Genomic DNA, 26,776 nt, shown 5'->3' with positions numbered 1-26,776 from the left:
GGTCATCCTTGAATGGCGCTTGTGGGTTTCGTCTGGCCGCGGGAAGCCCTGCCCGGGAGGGCTAAGGGAACCCTAGTCCCTGCCGCTCGCTGCTGGAGCAGTTGTGGGTGGTAGTTGGGACCCGCCGCCTGCCCGGTGCCGGGTGGGAGGCCTCGGTGAGGGGTCTGAGTTCGACTGGAGGGGGACTGCGCATTTGACCAGGTAGATTCCTTGGTGCTGCTGGTGGAAAGATTTCTTTCTGGGTTTCAGCCTTATTTTAAGCGCTTAATCAGAGGCGATAAGAATAAAAAAATCAGTAACGCATTTAAACCAGCTTAAAAAGTGAACTGTTTTGTCTAATGCGGTTTAAGATGAAGAGCTAGGACAGCGTCCTGTTGGAACTTTGTCTTGCTAGGCTGGGCCAGGGTTTGCTCTCACATATCTTTTCTGATGGAATGAGTGCTGAGAAAGTATTCAGCTCAAAAGTTTTTGCTGCTTTTCATGTACATTCTGCAAGTTAATATGTCACTGAAAGTAAAATGTCTTCAGAGTCACCTGTCATGCACAAAAATTGGTTTAGGAGGTTTTCTGTCTTTTTGTCTTGTTCTTTTACACTGCCTATGTATACTGGAAGCATCCTTGCCCAGATGCATTCAGTTTTGCTTTGCAAATATATAGGTTTTGTTATTCATGAGTATTATTTATAACTATGTTGCTTTTACTGTGGGACTGACTTGTATTGGTTTATGCAGAAATGTTGAAGAAATATTTGTAAACTAACTCATTAGCTTCCTAAGGCATGCCTGTCTAGCCAATTAAACATGCACTTGTACAAGCCTGGGCTAGTTTTGGCTTACATGAAATCAGTTATAGTAATGCTGAAGACATGGTAGAATGAGCTTCAACATGAGCCAAAATAGAATTTATGATCTTAGGTGTGCAGTTGTGTTACTCAGTCCCAAAGCAAATTAATCTCTGTTACTTGTGCTGGAAAGGTAAAGTTGGCATTATGTGTCTCAAAACACATTTCTTCCTTTTGCTTGCGTAGGCTTAACACTGTACATCGTCTTTAGAAGAGAGCTGCTGAAGTTGGTATTTATGTTCTCTAGCTTTAAGCTTGTGACTTTAGCCCTTCCTTCCTAAGCTGTAATGGATAATTCTGCAACTGTTTGCATTTGGCAAACAAGCACGATTTGGTCCTCTGTTGGGTGACTGGAAATGTGTTTGGTAAATTGAACTAATGAGCAGAAAGTGTTCTTGCTTTGGAGGGTCTCCAAGCACTTGTCTTCACTGAGGAAGCACACATGGGACTTATTGATAAAGACAATCTATAAAGTGAAATGCTTTGAATGAAGATGCAGGAAAGAGATTACATGCAAACAAAAGTTTGCTCAGATACAACTTTGGGCCACAAACTTTTCTGCTTACATTGCAAACTAGCATGATGTTATTGCTGCAGTGGCAGTCAGACACCAAGTCTATTATTGTATTAAGAATCCTTATTAATACTAATTTAGTATCTTAAGGTAATCCGATAGATCAGATGGAGTTTGTGAGCATGTATTTCTTTAAAATGCCTTCCAAATTTAATGTTTAAAACTTCTAATACATCAACAGAAATTGGTTCAGTTTAGAGCCAGACGGAGAGAGACAAAGGACTAAATTCCCCTTCTTAAGTTAATAGCTCAATTTATACAGTTTTTTGTGCTGTGAATCATTTCAGTCAGGTCTTCCACTAATAACTGTAGAATGTTGGCAGATAAAGTTTTGGACTTAATGAGAGAGTAAATGTTGTTAAATTTGGACAATTTTTAGTTCTTAATATGTAGTATGTTCAGTGGCCTTGGCAAACCCAGTAGAGGTTTAAAACCAATCACTACACTTGGGTTTGAAATCTTGTGTTTTCAGTCAAATAGTAGACTAGATTGTTCGAAAGCCAAAATCAGGGTAGCATATACCATTAGTCTCATTGACTTCGATGGAAGAATTGGCATGAAAATGCATGCTATTTGGCCTGAATTGTTAGCTTGCAGATAAATGGTAAGTGCAGTAGTATTACTGTATCTAGGTTCAAGCAAAAGCTTTGCTCTTTTTTTTCAGATGAATGGATTTAGAGGATATTAGTTTGTTGCAGCACATTGGTAGGTGCTGCTCAGCTTGTGAACAAGAAGAGAGCAGAGTGAATAATTTGATGCTTTTTAGGTAGGTGCTCATGATTATGAGGGTCTTATTCTTTGCAGTTGTAAATTCCTGATAGAGTTACAATTTGGAAAAGACCTATACTTGCTCTCTGAACAGATAGGCTTATGTAACTATACGGTAATTAATAAGGACTCAATTATTTGGGAGTCTTGCATTCCTTTTGTGCCAGAATATCTTTGAATTTTATTGTTGTTCAGGGTGGACAAAAGATCTTTTGTAGTAGACATGAAATCAAAGACAAAAAAAGGGATCTCAGACTCCTTCTTGCATGAGTCACATGGATTTGTCTCCAGCTTGTATGTCACAGGTGCTCAGTTTGTGAGTGTTTCTTACATCAGCTTCAGGACAGTTTTACTCCAGGTAATATGTAGTGGAACTGATACAAGATTTTGGAAGTATAATTGCCAGCTGAAGTCGCAGCCTCAGCATTTTCCGTTTGTTTTTTTTAATTGAAGAGTGCTGTAGCTCAATAATCTATTTATTGTTCGACACAACAGCTGCTTTTCAGCTAGTGCCTTAGTAAAACAGTGATTTACTTCTTCTATTCTAGGTCCTCTTCTGCTGAAATACAGTGTTCTTAACATCTCAAGAGAAAAAGCTATAGTTTACAACATGATTTGCTTATTTCTGTTTGCTTTAAAAGAAAACTAGAATGTTGGTTATACTAAATAAGACAACATACAGAAAATTAATAGTTGTCAGACTACTTCAAATGCTTTTTAACTCCACAGAATTTAGGGGAAATTACTAGAACTTACCACATTATTTCTGTTTTCTTAAATTCGCATTAAATTATTACTTCAGGTGATGCCTTATTTGCGAAAAAAAGAGCCACCACTCAGAAACTGAGCACTGTGTCTGTTGTCATTTATGGTGTTCTTTAAAGGAATCATTGAAGAGTTAAGGCCTAAGAGATCCATCAGTACGTTTGCCAGAAGTTGTCATGTTTTACAAGATGTGACACATATAGAAATGGTAGGACTAGCAACAAAATGAGTGATGTGAGAATGCTGATTATAAAAACATTAATGTGCACATGTAACAAACCCCAACATTTTCTTGCTGAGGTTTTTAGTGGTTTAAATATTCTCTTTAAAATCCCTTTCATGTACTTTAGAGAAAAAGTTACTATGGCTCTCTGCCTGGTTTTATTAGACATCTGGGTATGCCCAATTGTGAATGTTGCCAAATTCCTGATTTCTGAGTTCCCAGCAACACTTTGAATATCTTTGTTTCTTTTGCACCAAATTAATTATGGCCATAAACTGACTGAATAGGTTTCTGATAATACTATTCACTTCCTGTTTTGAAGTCTGTGGGACTTAGTTCCATCATTACTTATTCATAGCATAGTCCAAGTATTCATACAACTTGAATTAAAAAAAGCTTTATTTTTTTTTTCCACGCTTATCTATGTTTCAGCAAGTCAGCATTGTGGTTAGTGTGGCTTATTTGTAAGAAGGCTAATTGTTTTTTTCATAGACGTGGTGGTGGTGAAAGAAGCCATGTGCAGCATGGTTGTAAAAAGTAAGTTTTCTGAGCCGATGCATTCATGGGGACTGTACACAGAAATGGTGCTGGTTTAAATAAATTCTTAAGTTGCTTTGAAATCATCGACTGTTGTGTGATGACTTTCAAGAATTTAAGAATGATTGCTGATGACTAACTTTTTCCAGTTGTATTGGTCTAACATGGGCTCTAGTCAGAACTTAGCTGCCTCATTTTCCCTGACAACTGATTATGGGGTTTGTCCTTTCCCCGGTGCTCCATAGACTTACATTGTACCTTAAGGAAGAGCAGTGTTAAAAGAGGCCCAGGATACTGTTGTGTCATAACCCTGTTTCCTCAGATGTCTTAATAGAGGACCCCTAAATATTTCTCAAGGACTGAGGTGCAAAGGTGACTGTATTTCCTTAGGGTAATGATGCCGTATTCCTAATCATCCTGGAAGGCACTTGCTTCAGCTCTTCTGTCTGTCAAAACAAATGAGCTTTATTTCTTTGGTACAAAGAAACTATCAGTTTTGGTCATTGGGCTGTTAACTACAACAGTCTGAGAGGTTGTTTAGAAAAAAAACCAAAACAAGAAACCTTCCAGAGAAATTTTAACAGCTCCAAATGCAAGATCCAAGAGACCTGCTAAGTCCATAAAGTGAAGTTTAGGATGAAACCAGAATATAATTTCTGTTTTAGGGTGCTACCAAGACAGCGTGGAAAGGGGAGTAGGGAAGGAAAGGCAGAAACAACTCCTACCTCCCCTTCTCCCTTACACTAAGATGAAATAAACTTTCAAGTCTCATTTTTGAAAAGCAGGAAAATCGAAAGCATAAGCCGAACAGTCTTCCTTCTGGCATGTTTGACTCTCACTTGATTCCTTACATCCTGCTTATATTGTTCACTGATTTCAGTATTCCACCTTTAGAAAAGTCTTTGTCCTTCCCTATTTCTCCATCAAATTCAAGTCCTGTTACAAAACATGAAGGTTTTGCAAAACTTTGTCTACTTTTCTATGCTTACATCATTTTACACTCTTCCACATGCCTTTTACATGGCTTAAGGTGCATACTTAGCATTCATTTATTCACTCCCTCCCTCCCTCCCTTCCGTAGTCTTTATTGTATGTCCAGTCTTCTACTCTGCAGAGCACTCATTTTCTTACATCCTCTCCATGAAATCTATACACCTCAAAACCACAAAGTATTATTAATAAAAATATAAGCAACATGTCTGTAGCTGAAGTAAATACGCTTGTGACAAATGAAACTACTTTATTACACCTCTGCTTTCTTATGCTCCCTAAGTATTTTGTAATGTCTTTGAATTGTAAAATTGCTCACGTATTGTCACTGAAGGACTTTATAGTTTGCTCTAGAAGATTTAATAGAGTGTGTGGATAATACTGTTCTTTTGAGGGAATACACAATGCTGAAGAGGGTTTCCTTGATGTAGAACTTTTATGAGAGCTAGAAAGAGGCCTCTTGCTCATCTCCCAGATGGCTGCTGGATATGAGGAGGTAAATCATTGCCAAACTGGTAAGAGGGAACAAAAACTTGCTTTAAATTGTCCTCTCTTCCATTTTTGCACTATATACAATGACACAAGTTGTTGTAAGAGGGAATTAAGTACCAAAAGTGCTTTTTTGGCATTGAAATATCTAATCAGGAGCCATCCAATGGAATATTACAATCATGAATGTGTTTGTACAAACCTTAATTATTAAGCTTACACTTTTATGTGAATCTAAGGGGAGATCTGTGAGTTGAACTGAGGGAGGACCTTGGCTTGCACAGCTTGGTATTTGCAAAGTAAAATAAAATTGAGTCTAAAGCCAGTATCTTGAAGCAGTTGAAATACTGCTGAAAATTGAAATGGATTTCTGGGAGAGTTTTTCCTCCTGCTTATTTCTGTTAAAAACTGAACCAGTGAGCTGTGAGTTTCACAGAAGGCTGATGCCTGTAACTAAGTGTCTTGTTGCTCTCTGTAAGCTGATTTATTAAAAGGTGAAATATTTAATATCTTTCAAAACAGTAAAGATTTGTCAGGAGGATGTGTTTGTAAGTTCCTTGAATTGGCTTCACACACTGCCATTGCAGTCTTAGAAAAAGCTGGTGTTCTGCATAAAGTGACTGTATAGGACACAGTATGCTTGTTTTTACAGTCTTTGATAAACACTGAAGAAAATTAATGAAAACCAAGCTATTATCAGACAGTAATAATCCTATTACTGTCTTCTGGAAAAACGCATTAAAAAACCCCCTGTGGAACAACATTCTTAAATCAACGGTGCTACTTCTGCTGTTAAGTCAGTGAACACAGTATGTGCCAGAATTCACAGTGACGTAAGACTTTCCAACATAAGTGTCCTCCCTATTACATCTGACTTGCTTCAGCCAAAATTTAAAAATAAAATAAAAACTTTACTAGGTTTTGGTTCCAGTCTGGAAAATGCAGGGTGTTGATGGAAGAAGTCTGCAGTCTTGCATTTCTGAAAGTAATTAAAGGCATCAAGAAGTTTTCATACCTGGACAATACAATGTTTCTCTTGCTCTTTTCTGCCTTTAATCACCTGGTATAGATTTGAATAGTGCAGACTGTTACAGAACAACAGCCAGAGGCTTACCATTCACTATTACCCTCCTCCTCAGAAGGAAATTCTGTAAATTTATTGGGCATAAGTATTGAAGTAGACAGAATGAGCCCCAGACTATGGATGAAGTAAGTGTGACTTGAAAAAAGCTTGCTACTTGGTTAGCTGGCTAAACACCCTTTTCAAAACATGATTTTTAAGGCATTCGAGAGAAGCAAGCTGGAGACAGATTTGGATGTGTTTCATGTGAATCTTCAGAAAGCTAGCCTGCCTTTAAAATTTCTTGCTTTTTCAACTTTTTTTGTTTGGTTGGTGAGTTGATTTTGGTCTGTTCCTGCATAGGTTTGTGTGCATTAGCTGTGTCCATTGGTTTATTTTTTGTCAGCTTTAGGATGCTTGATTTTTGTATTAGTTTTATGAGCAGCCCTTCTTCTTGCTGGTTAACACCCATGCAGATGTTAGTCAATTTGACAACTGCCTTAGTCTATTTAGATTTTAAATGTAGCATCCAGAATCTGCAGAGAGGAGGCAGTATGTGTCATCATCCAGGTTAGTCTGTTTCAGTGCAATCACAATGTTCGTATTTTTCTGTAATTACTGAAAACACTGTCTGGCAACGGTGTTGCAGTGCTCTAATTTTTCAGAAGCCTTTGCTTTGTTTCCTGTTATGTTATTGTAGGTATATAATTTATTTGCGTGTACATTTAATCAGTTTCCAGAATGTCTGTTACCTAGAAAGTAGTGATAGGAGAAGAGGTAATAGCTTTAAACTGAAAAAAGGTAGATTTAGATTGGATATAAGGTACAAGTGATTTACTGTGAGGGTAGTGAGGTACTGGAACAAGTTGTCCAGATGCCCCAAGCTGTAGATGCCCAATTCCTGGAAGTGATCAAGGCCAGGTTGGACAGGGCTTTGAGCAACCTGATCTAGTGGAAGGTGTCCCTGCCTACAGAAAGGGGGGGGGGTTGGAAGTGGATGATCTTTAAGGCATTTCTAACCCAAACCGTTGTATGATTCAATGACCTTTGGGTGCCCCAAGAAACTGGGCTTGTTTTATAAACACAGCTGGAAGGCAGAAGGGATGAAGTCTGTGCCTCTGTAACCATCCTTGAAGGGGACTGCATGGTACAGCTGTACTCAAAGTGATGTGCGAGAAACCTGGACTGTTTTCCAACTGTGCACACACTGGTGACATATCCTGAAAGAGTTCACAATTTAGAGTCCCTGAAAAGAAGGAAACCTATTATAGCCTGGTATAGCATGTGCAAAAATACAGTCAAGTTTGCAAGCAGTATGAATGCTAACATACACTCATATATGCATCAAACATGATGGTAAAGTTAAACTTCTGGTGTCATGCAGGATTCTTCTGTGTACCATAAAGCTGATAAAAAATACATAAAGTTTATTGCTTTGCATTTGTTTCAAGAGCCAGTTACAGAATCACTTGTAACCTATGTATCTCTAAACATTGATGTTTAAGAAATAATGCATGCAAAAAGCACACTTCACGTAGCATTTCTTTTAGCATATAAAATCAAAAGATGTACTCTTTTGAAAAGATTTCTTTAAAAAAGAAGTGTACAATTTCATAGAAATTTATCTCTTATAGTAAAAGGTATATTCTTTTTCCACCACCATGTCCTATTACTCCCGGTTGGTACCCATCACTAGGAAGAAATGTGAACAAATCAGGTTTTCATTATACTGTCCATGAACTTGCTGCCCACAATGACTTGAGGCATTTCTCATATTTTTTGCTTCTTTCCTTGAGAATGAGATGATGAGAATCAGTCTCTTGATTCTTCCTTAGGGGTTCACTATGCTGCTATTAAAATGTCAGGTGATAGAACTTTCTAGGTAGGGGACTGAAGAGATGCTTTGTGTATACTGACTGAGATTATCAAAGCTTTTGGATAATATCTCCAAGCTTGCTGTCTGGCTGCTTTTAGTTGGTTTTGTTTTCATTTTTCCTGTGTGTGGGTCTTTTGTGGTTGTTGTTCCTTGTTTGTTTGTTTTTCAAATGTAGAAAGCCTTATTTGTGCAAGGACTTATGGCTGTGCTCTGATGTATTTGTGAGGCTTTGGAGAATTCGATCTTAACTGGGTTTGTTTTGTTTTTTGCTTTAAGCAAACAGCTCTTTCTTTCTCAGCAACTTGGCAATGTACAAGGTATCTGTGCATTTCTGTATGCTGTATACCCAATAGTGTAACAGGGTTGGAAAGATTTACACTCTTGGATTGGAAACATAATTTATCATAATATCTGTACACCTGCACTTTTTTAGTCACTGTGTTTTGTTTTATTGTTTGGTTTTTGTGCTTTTTTTCCTTTTAGAATGGCTGTCTGGGGAAAAGAGCACTGCTGCATTTGCAGAATACAGGACATTTTCTTGAGATTCAGGATTGTTCTAGCAATTCTTTTACTTCATTTGTTCCTGGCTACAGCAGGCAAAGGTAAGACATACTTTCCTCATTTATCTAATGTTGGTATTCCAAATAAATAGCATTAGACTTGATGAATAGGAACAGACAAGTTTCTGCCCCCTTGAAATCAAGAGGAAAAACTGTCATTAAGAAGCAATAAACCACTTTGTGCTCAACACTTTGGATATACAAACCCTATGCTTGGAGCATTTGTTTTCATAAAAAATCACCAGTGGTAACTTCTTTTCAGCTATGGATGAGGACAAGACCTAAACCCAGTACGTAATAACAAGGAGAATTACTTTCTAGCTATTTTTGCACTAGAAGTGTTACTATTTTCACATGTTATTAAATCTTTCACAGTGTTCTTACACAAACACCACAAGATCCTTTGAGGTTCACTCAGTGCATGTATGAGCACGGAACATTTCCTGCATTGCTCTTGGTTGTGCTGAATATGGCTAGGGAAAGGATAGAAAGATCCAAAACGTGTAACAGAAATGGTGCATTTGATTTTGACAGTCTACTCTTTGTATAACAGTAAATGAAAAATAAATTCTTATGGTTCTTGTACAAATTGCGTAACTGACGTGGTAATGCTTTTGTACGAGGTACAGAAGAATAAGCAATATGTGTTTTATTCATGGCTATTCTGTAAGCTGGCAGATACAAGTCTATTGTCTACTGCCACTCTGGATCTCAACTGATGTAGATTTACAATTTACAATTTACATTTGCAAATGACAATTTACATTTACAGACGACAACTGTGCTTGTCATTTGTGAAATTTCCTTATGTCAATGGTGTGTAATACATTCATCATGTTAGTAAAGTGCATGGAACATTAAAAAATTTAGAAGTGGTTTTTTCCATGTACTTAATGGATATTTTAGAAACTGCTTCCTATGTCATGGTGCGTTATTTTGGCTCTGGAAGATCAGAGTTTCTTGCAGTTTAAATGTGCTTAGTAAGTATGCCTGCTTAATGACATTGTACTAGCAATAAAATGTCATACATTTACAGACTAGATAAATTCTGATTCTAGTTCTCCAAATGTAGTAATTTTCATAAAATGAAGCTTTTATTGAGACACATGTTGACATTCAGGTGACAAACCAGTTATTATGATGGTGAGATTTTAACCTTGTGTACTTTGAATAGCAAAAAGGGCAGGGCTGCTCAGCAGATGGTTGGATGTTCTCTCCCCATCCAAGGTGCAAAAGTATGTTTGTATTCTCCAGGAAATACAAAGAAAGAGGAACTGCCTGTATTCTTTCTGATATTTAGGACACTGAATAATGTGATGTAGTTTATCCCCATATCCAAATAGAAGTGTCAATGAAGAGGAGGACTGAAAGTCATTTTGAGGAAACAGTTCTTAGCTTTAGATTTCCAAAACAATCAGTAGGATCAGGTGACCCATATGTAGAAAGCTTAGAGTTTTAAAGTTTTTATAAAGAGCTGTCACAAGATCTAGGCAGAATACGTGAGACTACAAGGTTCTTGTGATGTCATTGTAGTGGACTGTAGTAAACCAAATGTGTTACAGGTGGCAAGCACTTGATAGAAATTGACTATTGTTGCTGGTTAAAAGCCAGATTGTGAAGACACATAAACTTGTGACTATTTTTATTCAAGAGAATACTCAAGTATATTAATGCTCAACTATACTGGTACAATAGCTATTAGTAATGTAAGGAAAACAACAGTGCTGCTTATGTACTGGGAGAATCTGCTTCTGTATGTCTAATTCTTACCACCTGTGGTTGGCTCTCTCTTGTAAAAATATCAATTATCACTATCCAAATATGTTTGAAAAAAATACATGTTTTGGTTTACATTTCCATTACCTTGTCATTCTGATAAAGTTTATTTTTAGTATTTGAAAGTATGTGCATACATTTCAGGGTTTCTTTTAGGGCTTAAGAGAACATTAAGTGGTTACTGTTAGCTTTAGTGAGGGTAAAAACCCCAGTTCCTGCATCTATTAGAGAGAAAAATATTAAGAAGGAACAATTTGTATTTCTGAAAGAGTTTAAGTGCCTGACTACAGCAAATGACATTGAAAAGTCAGCCCATGGTTACAACTGCATGGAGTTTCCTTGACTCCAAATTGTGATTTTTCGCTAATTTTTCTTACTCTGGAGATGTTTTGAGCATTCCTTCTACTATGCTGTGTTTCTGATCTGTGGTGATAAACATGGCTGGGTTTCTGAGTCTGATTTCTGTCGTCTGAACCCAAAGGAAATAATTGTAAGCCAGAAATGCCACTGTCAGAGCACAGCCAGTTGTAGCTCCTTGGTTTTATGGTTGAGGGCAGGTTGCAGACCACAGCTACTGTTAGGAGAGAAAATAAGTGATGATTAACAGAACTTCCAAAAGCATTAAAGTAATGTCATCTCCTCCTTACGTTGCATCCACCCATGTATCAGACTTACTCAGGATGGTGATGATAATTAATTTCCAACTAATTCAATGCTGTACTGCATGTGTTCCACTTAGAAAATGCATTTCAGTGTTCCATGGTTATGATTTCCTTTGTGCTTTTCAGCATTCTTTGGGTAGGCAAACCATATAAAATTTTCCAAGCCTTTCTTGTAATAATTCAGGTAGTATTGGTACCTTTCTATTAACTTTGGCACCCCTTTTGGCACTTTTTTTTAACTATTTAGAGCGAAGTAGTCCAGACTTTCCAGTTTCCAGAAGGGTAGATCTCTTTAAGTAAACTCTTTTCTTAGTTTGAATTAATTTGTTGGGCCTTGCATTCTGATCAACATCAGTCTTTTTGAGTGATACAAAGCAGACTAGGAGAATCATCAGCAGGATTGATCTCATTTTACATTATTTTTGCTGGTTACCTGCTGTAAGACTGTTTTCACCTGCAAGTTTATGTCCACTCTGACTTCCTTTGACAACTTCATAGCGTCAACTCCCCTTAAGAATGTAACAGGATTTTGCAGCCCTTTAATTGATTCACTGTTAGCACATAAGCACGGTTTTTAATCAATCATAGAGCCATTTTAATGTTTAACATGAAATCAAGCCTGTCTCAGAACTCACTCACTTCCAAAATCAAGTCTGCTGATGGTACCTCAAGTCTTGATTAACATTTTTGCTCCAGAATGGATTTACAGTCTTCTGATCTGAGTAGTTAACGATGACTTCAGGTTTTGAAGCTATGTCAGGAAACTTCCCTAACCACTTTGGCCATCCCTGCATGCTCAAGACAGGAATTTTGGAGGGTATATGAGTCGTGCACTCATTCACACACTTCAAGAATGATTCAGGGTTGTGAAAGATGCCTACAGGTTTCTGCTAATTAGCGCCACAGCGTCAAAGCTATAGTATGCAACAAGCATAATTATTAATGACTTCCCATGAAATTGGATTGATTTATTTTATGTGTCAAACTTTTTCTGGTGGCTTGTACCTATTAAGCTGCACTTGGAAGTTAGGAGCCTCCTGATTTAATTTGTTGCTATTGAAAAAGAAATTTGAAAGTGCTCTGGTCAAGACACAGAGGAGTCAGAATTGGCCTGATGAAAGCTGGTGCTCTGGTTGGTTGCAAATATCACAAAAGAGTGAGCTGTGACCTTGAAAGTTAGCTAGGACTATGACTGTAACCCACCTTGGGAAAAAAACCCAACACCATAAACTGTTCCAAGTGCCTGGAAATTTGTCTTTCAGCAGGGAGCTAATGGAAGAGATTTCCCCCTATATTGGCTGATCTTTTCCTGCTATCCAACCCTCACCAATCATTATTAATCACCTGTCTCCTCTGGAGGGCACATAAAAGCTCTGCATATATTGATAAATAAATGCCTCCTAAAGGTGTTAGTAATGTGTTCTCTTGTGTTGGCTGAGTATCTACCAAGCTGTTTCATTTTTCTGTACTTAACATTTTATGCGCTGTAGGAGTTTTTCTTAGATTGGATGTATTTTGTTGCTGATGGGTGCACCATAAAGCAAGCAATCATGATAATGATTGTATTGTCGAAATGTGCATTTTTCCACAAAATAAGAGTTGACTCCAAAGAGCTTATGCTTATAGCCACAAAAACCTGTACTTCCTTCAGTGGGACAGTAGAGGAAATGAGGCACCTACCAAAACTTAACAAATATGATCAAGTTCCAATGTTTGGGGTATTCTCTGGCACTGCTTATTTTACCAGCATTGACAGAGCCTGAAACCTTGTTTTCGACAGTAAATTTACTGTTAGCACCTTAAATTTTATTTACTCTCACGGTTGAATTCTGAGTTGCTGGCACCTCAATGCCTCAGTAGGCTAGCAATTGACAGACCAGATGTCTCTGCAAGTAAGTGCCGTGGTAGAGAACAGGGAATAGGAGCTGGATGGGATGAAATTCAAAATATACCAAAACACATTTTCTGAAAGTTACTTGAAATTCATTCCCTTCTAGAATATGGCTATTTTCTACCTTTCTTGCTGAAACTCTTCTGCTATGCAGCACAGGACTTAAAAATCTCAGGGCTGGGAAAAAAAAATAAAAATCATAGCATCATAGAATGATTTGGGTTAGAAGGGATCCTAAAGATCATCTAGTGCCAAGCCACAGGCAGGGACACCTTCCACTAGAGCAGGTTGCTCAAAGCTCCATCCAACCTGGCCTTGAACAATGCCAGGGGTTGGGGCAGCCACAGCTTCTCTAGGAGGTTATTCCAGTGCCTCACTACCCTCATAATAAAGAACTTCCTTACAGAATCAGAGAATAGTTAGGGTTGGAAAGGACCTTAAGATTGTCTAATTCCACCCCCCCGCCATGGACAAGCACACTTCACACTAAAACCATGTCACCCAAGGCTCTGTCCAACCCAGTCTTGAACACCACCAGGGATGGAGCATTCACAACTTCCCTGGGCAACCCATTCCAGTGCCTCACCACCCTCACAGTAAAGAACGTCTTCCTTGTATCCAATGTAAACTTCCACTGTTTAAGTTTGAACCCATTACCGCTTGTCCTGTCACTACAGTCCCTAATGAAGAGTCCCTCCCCAGCATCCCTATAGGCTCCCTTCAGATACTGGAAGGCTGCTCTGAGGTCTCCATGCAGCCTTCTCTTCTCCAGGCTGAACAGTCCCAACTTCTCAGCCTGTCTTCATACAGGAGGTGCTCCAGTCCCCTGATCATCCTCGTGGCCCTCCTCTGGACTTGTTCCAACAGTTCCATGTCCTTTTTATGTTGAGGACACCAGAACCTAACCTAAATCTACCCTTTTTCATTGTAAAGCTGTTATCCCTTGTCCTATCCCTACTTGCCGTTCTAAGTCTCTCTCCAGATTTCTTGTTGGCCCCTTTAGGTACTGGAAGGTTGCTATAAGGTGTCTGTGAAGCTTTCTTCAGGCTGAACAAGCCCTGTAGGAGTTTTTTTTAGATTCAGTTCTCTCAGCCTGTGTTCTTAGAAGAGGTGCTCTGGCCCTCTGACCATCTTCATGGCCCTTGCTCCAGCAGGTCTGTGTCCATCTTGTGCTGAGGACTCCAGAGCTGCACACAGTACCCCAGGTGGGGTCTCACAAGAGTGGAGCAGAGGGGCAGAATTACCTCCCTTCACCTTCTGTCCATGCTTCTTTTGGTGCAGTCCATGGCATGATTTGCTTTCTGGGCTACAAGTGCACACTGCTAGGTCACGTTGAGCTTCTCATCAACCAATACCCACAAGTCCTTCTCCTCAGGGCTGCTTTCAATCCAGTCTCTGTATCTGTGCTTGGGATTGCTCTCACCCAGGTGCAGGACCTTGCACTTGGCCTCACTGAACTTCATAAAGTTTGCACAGGGCCACCTCTCAATCCTGTCAAAGCTGCTCTGGATGGCATCCCTTCCCTCCAGGCTGTCGACTGCACCACACAGCTTGGTGTTGTCAGCAAACTTGCTGAGGGCGTACTCAATCCCACTGTCAGTGTCACTGACAAAGATGTTAAATAGCGCCGGTCCCAATACCGACCCCTGAGGAACGCCACTTGTCACTGATCTCCACTTGAACATCAAGCTGTTGACTGAAATTCTTTGAATGCAACCATCCAGCCAGTTCCTTATCCACTGAGTCATCTATCCATCAAATCCATGCTGCTGCAGTTTAGAGAAGAGGATGTCATGTGGGATAGTGTCAAATGCTTTGTGCAAGTCCAAGTAGATAATGCCAGTCACTCTTCCCTTATCCACCAGCACTGTAACCCTGTCATAGAAGGCCACCAAATTTGTCAGGCACAGTTTGCCATTAGTGAAGCAATGTTGGCTGTCATCAGCCACCTCCTTATTTTCCATGTGCCTTAGCAGAGTTTCCAGAAGGATATGCTCCATGATCCTGCCGGGCACAGATGTGGGATTGACTGACCTATTTCCCAGGGTCTTCTTTTTTTCCTTTTAAAAAAATGCATGATATTGTTCAGAGGAGAATGGAAGCCTGGGACATGAGAAGGCAGAAGGGCTATATTCTCTTCTAGCACTGTTTCTGTATTTTATTCAGTATCTATTAAATGCAAAATACACTTACAGTCCTGGGAATAGGAACCAGGATCTGTGATTCTCTTTTTGCCTACCCCTTGTCATCTGTGTGCTGCCCTAGATAGACATTTTCTTTTTGATAATGGGTTGGTTTATGTGACACCAGGCCTGCTGGCAACATATGGGGTACACCTGTCTCAAAGTGGGAGAAGGATCTTTGCACAGAAGTTTGCAGGGTTCATTAGAAGAGCTTTAAACTAAATTTGAAGGGGGAAAGGGATAAAGCTTGTCTAGCTAGAGATAAGCCTGGGGGCAGCATGCCAATGTTTGAGGGATGGGGTGCTAGCGAGATCAGTCAGTCTGCCATCTTCTGGAGGTAGAGGCTGAAGATCCATTCTGCCGCAGAGACAAGGGTTATTGATGTGTTAGAAACCAGGGATGTGGTTTCGAAAACTCCTAGGTAAATGCCTAGCAAAGTACTATACGGAAGAGTAACATTCATGTAGAAGATTATTTTTAAAAAGAAATCATTTTACAAGTCACCTTTTCTTTGTATAGATCAGGAGGATTTCCTAGGACGATACAAAGCTGTCTTTAAGACTGCATGTGAAGATCCTTGGATTATGTCACCAAGAATTTCTCTGCGTCCCTTGAAAGAATTCATTGTCTGTGTGCACCTCAAACTGTATTCCTCAGATAGTCCCTGGACAGCATATGTATACAGTCAAGAAACACCTCACACAAATCTCTCTGCAGATAAATACAATCTTGGACTTACAGGAGATCATGGTAAATTGAGGATATGGTTGTTTGGAAATGAAATAAATACAACAGTAGAACTTCATGAAAACACTTGGAACCAAATATGTATCCAGTGGAAAAGTGAAGATAAGGAGATGAAGTTATTCATAAATGGAACAAAGAAAGAAAACAAAAAACTAACTGGGAAATTTAATTTCCCTGGAAAAGGGCAGTTCTTACTTGGCTGTTCAAAGGTGCCAGGTACAGCTGTGTCACCTAACCTGGGTGTGACTGGGGAGCTGTACATGTTCAGAATGTGGGATCGAGCAAATATAAAACAATCTCTGGACTGTGAAGATAGTGGTGTTATACGCTGGAGAAAGGAGGATTGGGTCTACAATAAGACAGTAGAAGAGGATAACTCTTTGCCGTGTGGTAAGTACCGGTGTACCCCTGTTTTTAAAATAGTATTTTTGTCAAAAGTTGATATGAACGTGTTTAACATTTGTCTTCCAGGTTTTACAAACTTTTTGCCTATTAGTCATTTCACCAGCTTTTATCCAAATGTCTAAGGTATAGCAACAGTCCTTCAAGCACTTTCCACTTGCTTCAACTTTTGTGTCTGTCTACTGTCCATGTAATGGTAATGAGAGCACAGTGTAGCCAACCAAAACTCCTCGGAGTATTAGAGCCTTCTATCAATGTCACCTTGAAATATTTAAATTACACACCTTCAGTTCAGGGAATAAACATAGAGGAAAGCATTGCTTGTCCTCATTCTGCACTTCTGCTGAGCCAGAACTTCACCAAATGCAACTTTTCATTGCTTCACTGGCTCTACACCATCTTCAGCTGGTATGGTCTACATCTGTAAAGATTACTGTAAGGTCTGATTTCTTCTTGTTTCTGTATCAGTAATGTCTTCCTTTATTAAAATGGCCAAATAGTTCCTCACACATTGCTCAAAATTCCTCTCTGCCCGGAAAAGAACCATAAAAATCTTTAAACCAAACCAAGATTTTATTTTTGAGAAATTGAGCTAAAGCAATAGAATTATTTTCTTTCTAGCCTTTCCCTACTGTATCTGTTGACAAGAAAGACAAATTTGATCCCTCCCTAGCTTGATTCAAGTTTATCAAACACAGTATATGGTATTACCCCCAAAGTCCTTCAGAGATTTTAAGGTGACTACCATAACTGGTTCCTAAAATTCTTACATAGCATAGGAGGTTCAGTTCAACTGTGACGCCAGTCTTAGTTCTCATCACTTTAATCCTTAAAAATTGTAACTATCTCTTGTGTGCAGACTAAAAAATATCTTTTAGCTGTATAATGTTAGAATCACTGCCTGACCAGGTAGATTAGAAGTGTCTTAGTAAGGGCATTAAAATAAGGTTACCATATTAAAATAAGGTTTTTTTGGGAGAGAAAGAAATCTGCCCGATAAACCAGGTCTCATGGAGAATGCCTCTAGTAGTAGGTCATAGTGAATGAAATGCCTTTGCTGGCCTGATGCTTTAGTTGGCAGCACATAGCCTCTGCTGGGTTGCATGATTTGGGAAAGGAGCTGAAGACAGGATGTCTTTCAGTTTTGCTCATGTATAACTGTTTGAAGGAACACAGTCATAGGGCTGAAAAGGAGAACATTCTGCCTACCAGACAAAAGCTTGGTGCAAAGAAAGTCTGAGAGACATCTGCCTGAATAGTGGGTTATACATTAGTCAGAGTGGTGCATCTGATTATCTTTTACTGGGCACAGAAAGGATAGCCTGCTTGTTTTCAGTTCTAGCTCTTTCTGCCCTGAATATGGAACATGACAGCTTGGTTAGGCAGTGCGCAACTCCAGCCCCAAATGATTTATGATCTTAAAATGAGTGATTTAAGGGCTTGTGGAATCCTTTGTCTATCTGCAAGAGCTTTCTAGTACTGGAGTGTGTAAGATGTGTGGTTTCTGAAGCTCAAATTGAACTCTAATTATGCTGATAGAGGTTTGTTTTGGTACAGAGACCATCTCTACTGCCAAATATGTTATCTCCTCTAGATAACTTGGAAGAAAAACAACTTTTCGAAGAAAAGTTCACTGGATTTTTTGCAACAGTTTGCCTACTTTAGCTGATTGCTCTCCCCCTCCAAATCAGCCAGTGAAATGCATATATTTAGCAAATATCAGTTCAACGATTAAACAAAACCGAAGCATTGACAGTAGGAGCATATCATAGTGCCTGGCAATTTTAATTTGATAGTTCTACTAGTTCTGATTTCTTTGTATAAGTTCCTCTGTACACCTGTGTAAAAATTACCTGATTTTGGAGGCTTCTCTATTTGTTAAAACAGAAGGATTTTGAGTAGCAAGTCTTCAAGAAGATCTAATTTTGCACCCGCAAAGAACATAATTGGCAAAGGGCTAAAGCCTGGGAAAAGCTACACCTCCTGCGTAGGACGGAAAGGTGAAAAGGAAGTGGTTTATTACTGCTGTAATTGTGCTGGAGGACAAGTTTAAAATTTTTTTTTTAATGACTTGGTTGGCATTTTTTGCCTTCATAAAACAACAGCTTGTAAAATATTTAGTCAAAGGTTACTGTGATTTCTCCTTCACTTGATCACCCAAAATCTTTGTGATTGTAAGCCACTAGCTAGCTGGTGTCTCACAGGCAACACTCCACTAAATGGATGCTCTCCATTAAGAAATCTAGGTTGACTTAACATCACATTATTAGGTTATGTTTCCTTACCTTCTTTTCCCACCTTTCTTTCTGTTGACTCTTCAGATTCTTTTGATTTTATTATTTATTTTTATAATACTTTTTCAGATTACCAAAAATGTGTATTTAGTTTTTTCTTAACCATGTGAGATCTAATAAGGACCAGAATCCCAATTCTGGTAAGATTTACACATTCGCTTAGCACTTAATGGCATGCTTAGCTTTAACCAAGTATCTTGTCCCCAGAAGCAGATGGTATTACCTTTGCAGTAGCTTTGTAACTTCTATGTCTGAAGATTTGCAAGAAAGGACATAAATTACTGCTTCCCAGTTTGTGATGAGAGCTTATCACATTTCTTGGACTAATGGAATTTAGCAGTAGCAAACTTTCAGGTCTGAGGTGGAGATGCAACTCTGCTTCTTTCAAGTAACACAGTCTTCTGGTTCTCCTCTGGTGTAGCCATTATATGCTGAGCAGGTGTAAATACTGCAGGTAGGACTAAAGAGGGGAGGAGGCCCCACACATTGTGCATCACTAATCTACTTACATTCCTCACGTACCTTTGATAATTCCTCTTTTTTCTGAGAATGAGAACTAGCATAACAGCTGTGATATGGAGAAACATATCTCACTTTAAAGATCCCCTGGTTTTAAAAAATGTATAAGTGAAGAAAGATGCGTTCACTGTTCCAAATACTGACTTTGGAAACTCTTTATCTTGTCCCTTGATGAATTATTTCTATTTGTCTATACTATTCTATTTAGCACACTTTAATTATATTACTATTGTCTCTTCATAATTCAAGGGAAAAAGTGCACTAAAAAAGCTCTGGGTGATTTAAGAGAATACAAACCCACAAGAATATAGGTGAGTTTAAAATGCTAAATGCTTGGAAAGTTATTTTAGTCATCTGTGAGCACGAGTCGTCATTTTTACCTGGGATATTTGCAAGTTGCCTTTAATAACAACTTGACAACTGGAAGAAATGTACTGTTTAAACATTAATCATTTCAGTTACACATTAAACAGTAACATTCCTTATCCAAATATAAATATCCAAACTGTTACACTGTGTATTTATGCAAAGGAGCACAGAGATGATGGGGTATCTTTTACAAATTTCAAGGAGTAAATAAACCAGATTATTCATGGCCTAACTGTAAATAGTATCACTGACCATAAAGCACCGTCATCTCATTTTGTGGTACAGATGCCCTTTCAGCAGGAGTCTGGTGCCTGTTGCTTTTGGTTGCTTTTTTTTTTTACTTTTTTTTTTTTTAAGAAATACATTTCAGTATTAATGCTGTGGCATTTTAGATTTTTCTAAACTGTCCTGTCCAACTTTCAAGATTAAGGTGTTGCCCCCTCTATTCCTTGTATTCTTTTCACTTCCAATATTGCTGAGCCTGATACTGGTGTTGCTGGAGGGGATTTCTGGGCTTGTGGAAGCAAAGCAGTGATGCTGATGGGAGAAATGGGAAGTGACTGGTGCCTTGTGTGACTATTTCACCTTTGCATGCTCAAGGAAGAGAAAACTTCAGTTTGGGCAGTCATTCTAGTTTGCAGGTGTGGGGAACAGGAGGTATGATTTAGGCTCATGTAATCCCTCTTAAAGGTTTCCAGAGCTATGCGCACTTGATGACTGGATCAGCTTTCTCAAAAGAGGGGGTGGAGTCCCAGGGCTTCACCTCCTCAGGCAGAAGGTGGAAATGTAGCTGCCGCTCATCCAGTCTGCATCCCTGTCTGTTGGGTATGAAACTTGGGGCCATATTGTCACATTTACTGAGCAGATCATGAAAGCTGGAGGTGCCGAAATAAAATTTTTCCCCAGTACCATTTTCTTTTCTAAAACTGTAAGGACACAATACCACAGAAACCTCTAGAAGCTCTTAAAGGAAGTAAATGTGACAGGGAAATAATACCTGACTCTGGAGTGCCTATTTGATGAGTCATGTACCACTCTACTTTTTACCTATTAACAGAATGCATGTTTGACCTTCCCTTTCTTTGCTCTTATTGCCTCCCTCTTATGTGATATCAAAGAAAGTAGCTTTTTGGAAATAAGCCTGCCAGAGAAGAGGTGATTTTATTCACCTTAGTATCTAATGTACAGCTTTATACAAACAGATAAAAACTGTATTTATAACCCTGCTTCCTAAAAAACTTGTTTTTTGGAAATCAAAGTTGAGTTCAAAATATTGCACCTAAATTTTCTCTTAAGGATACTAAAATGAACTGGCCAAAGTGACAGAGCCTGATGTGAACAAGCACTTTCATCATTTTCTTACATATGCTTCTGTCCAATAGCCAGTGATAATTCATCCTTTCTTCCATGATGCCACTGCCAAGAGTCGGAGCAGATGGGAAGTGTCATGAGAGGCACCAAACAATAAAATATAGAGTGAACACAGTTTTATCCTATAAACTTCTACAATGTGCCTCAACCTAACTTACGGAAAAAGTCAATATGGCCTAATGTCTACAGTGGAACAGCTGGGAGGTGTTACTGTTACTAATGCCTTGTGTAACAGGACGGTTCATTTTGGCAGAATGTTTATCCAGCTGAAAGGTTTATAAAATATTAAAGGGACCCAATCTCTTAATAGAAAATACAGATTTAATTTTAATATGAGAATTGAATGTTTTATTTTCAGTGTCCATTTCTGTAAACAGATCAATTTTAGAATAATATCATTTGGAAATGTTGCTGTTTGGGCTACTCAGGTTTGTCTATGAGCAAGTCCTACGAAATGCATTAATGCCAGGTATTATCATATGGTTGTATCCTAGTAACACTGAATACAAATGGATGGTGGTTGTTGCACAGTGCTGGTAACTGATGTAATACATACTGATAACTGTTGCCTGTGAGAACGTTTAGAAAAGGATTTGTATTGACTTAAAAATGCAGTGTGGACTTGTTGATCTAAAGTAGTTGGGGTTGGTTTGGTTTGTTTTTTTGTTTTGTTTTTTTTTTTTTAGTTATTTTTATTTTAAAGCCACAAAGTGATAGGTATCTGTTTGGAATAAAAACTTCCACTTTGTAGTTTTTTGAGGGAATTTTTACTGCAAACCAATTCCCCTGCATGAATCAGCTGAATTTTTCATATGCTGTGTTTGCTATCACATCTTATTTAAAAGATCGATGTTTTTTACTAATTTCCTGGTATTTTTGTTTGTATTTGTAAATCAAAACTGTATCAGCAGTACACATTTGTGGTCATCTAATAGTATTCTGTGGTGTCAGCCAAGTACTGCAGTATAGGGAGATCAAGGTGTCCCTTGGGATTCTTCCATTCAGATTTTGCTGATGATCTGTTTGTGAGAGCTGACCTGGTTGAAGTGCTGTGTCTGGACTTGACTATGAAGTAACTGCTCCTTACATTCTGTCACCAAGTTTTCTGAGAGACAGAGGTCAGCATACATGACCCTTCCTGCTGTACCATCCCCTGCCCCTCCACACCACACGGACTGGGCAGGGTGGGTGTTCATGTGGACTCCAGTTCAGACTTTTTCCCCAAAGAAATCACTTCAGTTGCTGTCTCAGGCTTGCTCAAACAATGCTTTCTGCAAAAGTTTAAAGGTGATCCTGGGGTGCTAAAAAGGTAAAACAGCACTGAGATAGGGTAGCAAGAAGCGGCTGCCAGTAACTTAGTTCTTTCATGATGTTGTTATCTGCAGCCAGGTTCTAATTGTTTCTCGCTCCTCCACCTGGGAAAACTGAACTGCTGCTGGCAAAGTGAGTTGTCTGAATACAGGTGAATGAGAAAGGGTACTGCCTTTCCAAAAGTTTTAAGAAAGTGTGTACTGATCATAAATTAGGTTGGTACTATGGAGAAGAAAATGGTATTTTTAATTCTTCCGGTTGGAGATAGAACATTGTACATGGTTCATACTTTAAGGGCTTTTTCTGTACCCTCTGAGTTACTAAACAAAAAGACACAAAAAGTGACGATGACTTTGGTAACGGGACCAGAACCATCCATCACATCTTGACCAGTGTGTTACAAATCTTCTTTTTTCTTTCTCTTTGGGTGAATTGAATTTTGAATTCTGCTTTGCTTGTTAGGACAGCTTCAGCAGGATAGGTGGAGACCATCCCATCCTAAAAAAGCGAGTAGGCTGTTGATTAAGATCAGTCATTCTAAGAAATGCTGTAAGCACAAGGCTGTTTTGTAGACAGGGGCAGACAGTGTTATCAGAGCTATGTCAACGTTGTGGATTTAGGCTTAAGTACTGTTATTCAAGGATTTAGTCTCCTACCAGACTGGAACTGTTAAAGTTACAGTGGTTCCCATTGTCATACAAAATCAAATGGGAAATTAAAGTTGTCACAATGCAAATACTTGTTCCCAGGTAAGCTTTTTGCAGCCGTGGTATGGAGCAATAGCAAGAGTTTCTAAACAGGCTTTATACCAGTGGAACAGTTTGGCTATACATACAGAATTCTCGAGTCTTGGTTTACCAAACTATTTGTGTCAGAATAGTACAAAGTGATATGAAGACAGTAAGGGGCATGCTGCTTTTGTTTCTAATGATGCATGTTAGTAACAGATACTGGTGCTTATTTAGTCGACTTGCCTTTTCCTTCAGAAACAAGTAGTATTGTGGGGACCTATTGTCTCCCTTGCATCAACAAAAGGAAAGAATAACACTGAAAAATGTTACTTGCCTACTCATTTCTGTAATGTTCCCTGAGAAAATATAGGAAAGTGTAACTAATATATATAATACCGTGTTTTACAATAGGGTATTTGGCATGTTGATTTGATGATCCTGAGCTAACAGTGTTGCAAATACATGAAGCAAATAAAACAAAGTTTCATATAGGTAAGGGTCTTCTTCCTCTTAGCAGTAGTAAACAATGTAAGGGAAATAAAAAATAAAGCCCTATTCACTGTCTTTTCTAGTTCTTAAACACAACAAAGGAGGAGGGTTGACAAATGTAAGTGAAATTAAATAATGTATGACAGCATCTCCTCTTTCCTGCTTTCTGTATGCAGAGGTGATTCTGATAAAAGACTTAGTGAAATTAATGCTGCACCTTGATCAGGAAGAAGTCTCATTCTCACTAGTAATTTCTAGCAACTGTATGCAAGTGAATATTGTGCTGTGAAAGAAGTCATGATTAGATTTGCATCCAGAAAAAAGTGTCCCTCTGATTATGCATGTCATTATGAGAGATGCGCCAGACCCTTAATAATTTAGTAGCCCTTCGCTGTAGGATCTCCATGTCTCTCTTGAGCTGAGGAGCCCAAGACTGGACACAGCATTTCAGGTGGGCCTCACCATGGCTGAGTAGTGAGGAAGGACTGCCTCCCTCAACCTGCTGGCAGTGCTCTTTCTAAGGCAGTGCAGGATACCACTGGCCTTCTTGACGGCAAGGGCACTTTGCTGTTGACTCACGGACAACTTGCTGTCCATCAGAACCTCCAGATCCCTGCCCTGTACTGAGGTATCAGCCAGTTCTCCCAGTTTGCATTGTCAGGAAACTTGCTGAGGAGGCACTGCTTCCCTTCATCCAAGTAATTGATAAATAAGTTAAACAATACTAGGCCCAATACTGGCCCATGGGGGATACCACTAGTTACAGGTCTCCAGTTAGACTCTGTGTCACTGATCACAGCCCTCTGAGTCCTGCCATTCAGCTAGTTCTCAATCCACCTCACAATTCACTCGTTCAGCCCACACTTCCTCAGCTTGGCTATAAGGATGTTACGGAAGACAGTGTCAAAAGCCTGCTGAAGTCCACATAGGCAACATCCACTGTTCTCCCTTCATCTATCCAGCCAATTGAACCATGGTAGAAGGCGATCCAATTGGTTAAGCATGATTTTCTTTTGGTGAGTCTATGCTGACTACTCCTGATCACCTTCTTGTCTTCCAAGAGATGGCCTTCATGACGAGCTGTTCCACACCTTTCCAGGGATTGAAGTGAGGCTGGTTGGCCTGTAGTTCCCAGAGTCCTCCTTCTTGCCCTTTGTGAATACTGTGGTGACATTTGCTTTTGTCCACATGACCTCTTCTGATTGCTGTGATCTTTCAAAGATGATCGAGAGTGGCCTGGCAATGACATCCACCAGCTTCCTCAGAACTCGTGAGTGCATCCTGTCAGGGCCCATGGACTCATGGATGTCAAATTTGTATAAATGATTTCTAACCCAACTCTCACAAAAGACTTCCTTTCTCCAGATCTTCTCCCTGGTCTCCTGGGTCAGGGGTTCCTGAGGGCTGGCATTGGCATGGAAGACTGAAGCAAAGAAGACATTTAGTACCTCTGCCTTCTCTGTTCTCTGTTGCCAGGGCCTCTGCTGCATTCCGTATTGGGCCTACTTTTTCCCTAGTTCTCCTTTTTATTACTGATGTATTTGAAGAAGCCCTTCTTGTTGTTTTTGACAGTCAGATATAATTCCAAATGGACATTGGCTCTCCTCATCAAATTTCCTCAAATTGTCACAACATCCCTGTATTCATCCCAAGTGGCCTGTCCCTGCTTCCACCTCCTGTATATTTTTTGCTTGTGTTTGAGTTTAGAGAGGAGTTCCTTGTTCATCCATGCAGGTCTCCTACACCCTGATCTATCTGCTCATTGTTTAGATGTTCTTTGATCATGCAGTTCTTGGGCGTGTGAGTGTTTACATGATGTATATGCGCATCATGATGTAGATGTATTCTCAAAGTGCGTGTCATGTAATTCGTAAGTATGTGTGGAATAAAGCATCCGTGTCCTACCCGACTCTCCTGCCCCATGCTTTTTGTTCGTTTAATTTCTCTGTTTCTCTTTGAATTAATAAAATTTCACTTTCTGAATAATTCAGCAGCATTTCCACATTTTTGCAAAAATAGTTGTATGAAAGCACAGTTGTGCATGCCTGTTACTTTTTTGATTGCTGCTATTTAATCTAGTTCATCTTCACTCAAGCAACTGTGCTGAAACAGTTTCTGAAGACATTAGCAATGGAAGGGTAGTGGAAAGGCTCACAGGCTAATCTGTGTCTTCCATAAGCATTAAAGTGATATACTGAGTAAAAAATGGAACTCATAAGAGTTCAAATTCCAGCTTTCAAAAAGACTTGACATACATTTTTTCAATGGATGCAGAGCAGTTTTTGTACACCAGCTTGAAGTGAGTAGCACATGTAAAATGGTTGTGTTTAAAAAAATATTTGTATATCTGCATTTATAAAAATATATATAAAAACTTCTGCTCCTAAAAAAATCTTCTTCCTTTGTAGTTGACACTGCTGCTACGCTGCCTGGCAGAAGAGATACAACAGGTATATGGGGGTTCTGTGTAATTTTTTTCCCCATTGTTCTTATATTTTAGAAAGTGAGTAGAAAGATTGCTGCTGCTGTTACTTTTTAATTCATGGAGATAGTTAAGTATATGCAAATATTTGTAAATTAATTATCCATATCATCCTTGTGGCTTATTAGTATATTTCATCATGCAAATAACATCATTAATTTTCCAGAGAAAATGAAAATGAGATCACTTAAGATGGCTTATTCTCCTTTCACTGCAGAAATTAGATTTCTGTTTTTCCTTTGGAAATGAGCTAATACTAGTTTTCATTATAGCAAGCAAAATAGTCTGAACAAGGAATCATGGGAGTGATTAGCATTTCAGAAATTCCTTGTTAACTATATTTAACAAAAAAAAAAATTTCTGGGTTTCTGCAGGGACTTTTGGTATCTCTGACTTACCTCTTCTACCACAGGAAAGCCTTTATAGTATAATTAGTGTATTGCAAGTAACATTATAGGATGACTTGAGTTTTGAGAGAAGATGCTGAGCTGAAATACCTTAAGTATGTTTTTGTAAATAGTATTTAATATTTGCAGCCAGCTGTTCTTTAGGTTATCTATGGAAACTGTGATTTGACTTGTCAATGTCACTGTCAAATACCACTCTACGAATGAAAGAGCTAATTTTGAAGTTGGTGTGGCAACCAGATACCAAATTTCATGTTTGTTTTTTTTTTTGTGTGTAATCAAAATACTGACTTCAACAACATTAAAGATTTAGTGAGTGGTGTTTGCTATATAAAGTTAGCTGGCTGGTATCACAATCAGAGGTTCAGACTTGAGTTAGGTTTTTGGATTGCTGTTCTTTGAAGGATAGAAGGAAGAACAGATGTGTATGGGATAAACTTGCCAAGTCTCAGTATTATT

The 26,776-nt window shown here is 38.9% G+C and overlaps 1 protein-coding gene across 1 annotated transcript in view; it reads left to right on the top strand.

The window, feature by feature from the left end:
• The first annotated feature begins 8,597 nt into the window (after positions 1-8,597).
• ADGRG2 (adhesion G protein-coupled receptor G2) overlaps positions 8,598-26,776 on the top strand; it is a 47,600-nt gene continuing 29,421 nt past the window's right edge. Inside the window, exons 1-3 of the mRNA XM_061364561.1 lie at positions 8,598-8,725; positions 15,715-16,332; positions 25,837-25,878. Of these exons, the coding sequence (XP_061220545.1) occupies positions 8,608-8,725; positions 15,715-16,332; positions 25,837-25,878 (778 nt within the window). The 5' untranslated portion in view covers positions 8,598-8,607. The remainder of the gene's footprint in view (positions 8,726-15,714; positions 16,333-25,836; positions 25,879-26,776) is intronic.

Source organism: Neopsephotus bourkii, unplaced genomic scaffold (genome assembly GCF_033783945.1).
Source record: "Neopsephotus bourkii isolate Nb327-2 ecotype Australia unplaced genomic scaffold, CSIRO-AGI_Nbou_v1 NB_1234, whole genome shotgun sequence".
Classification (NCBI taxonomy): Eukaryota; Metazoa; Chordata; class Aves; order Psittaciformes; family Psittacidae; genus Neopsephotus; species Neopsephotus bourkii.
This window is presented reverse-complemented; position numbering and strand designations above follow the sequence as displayed.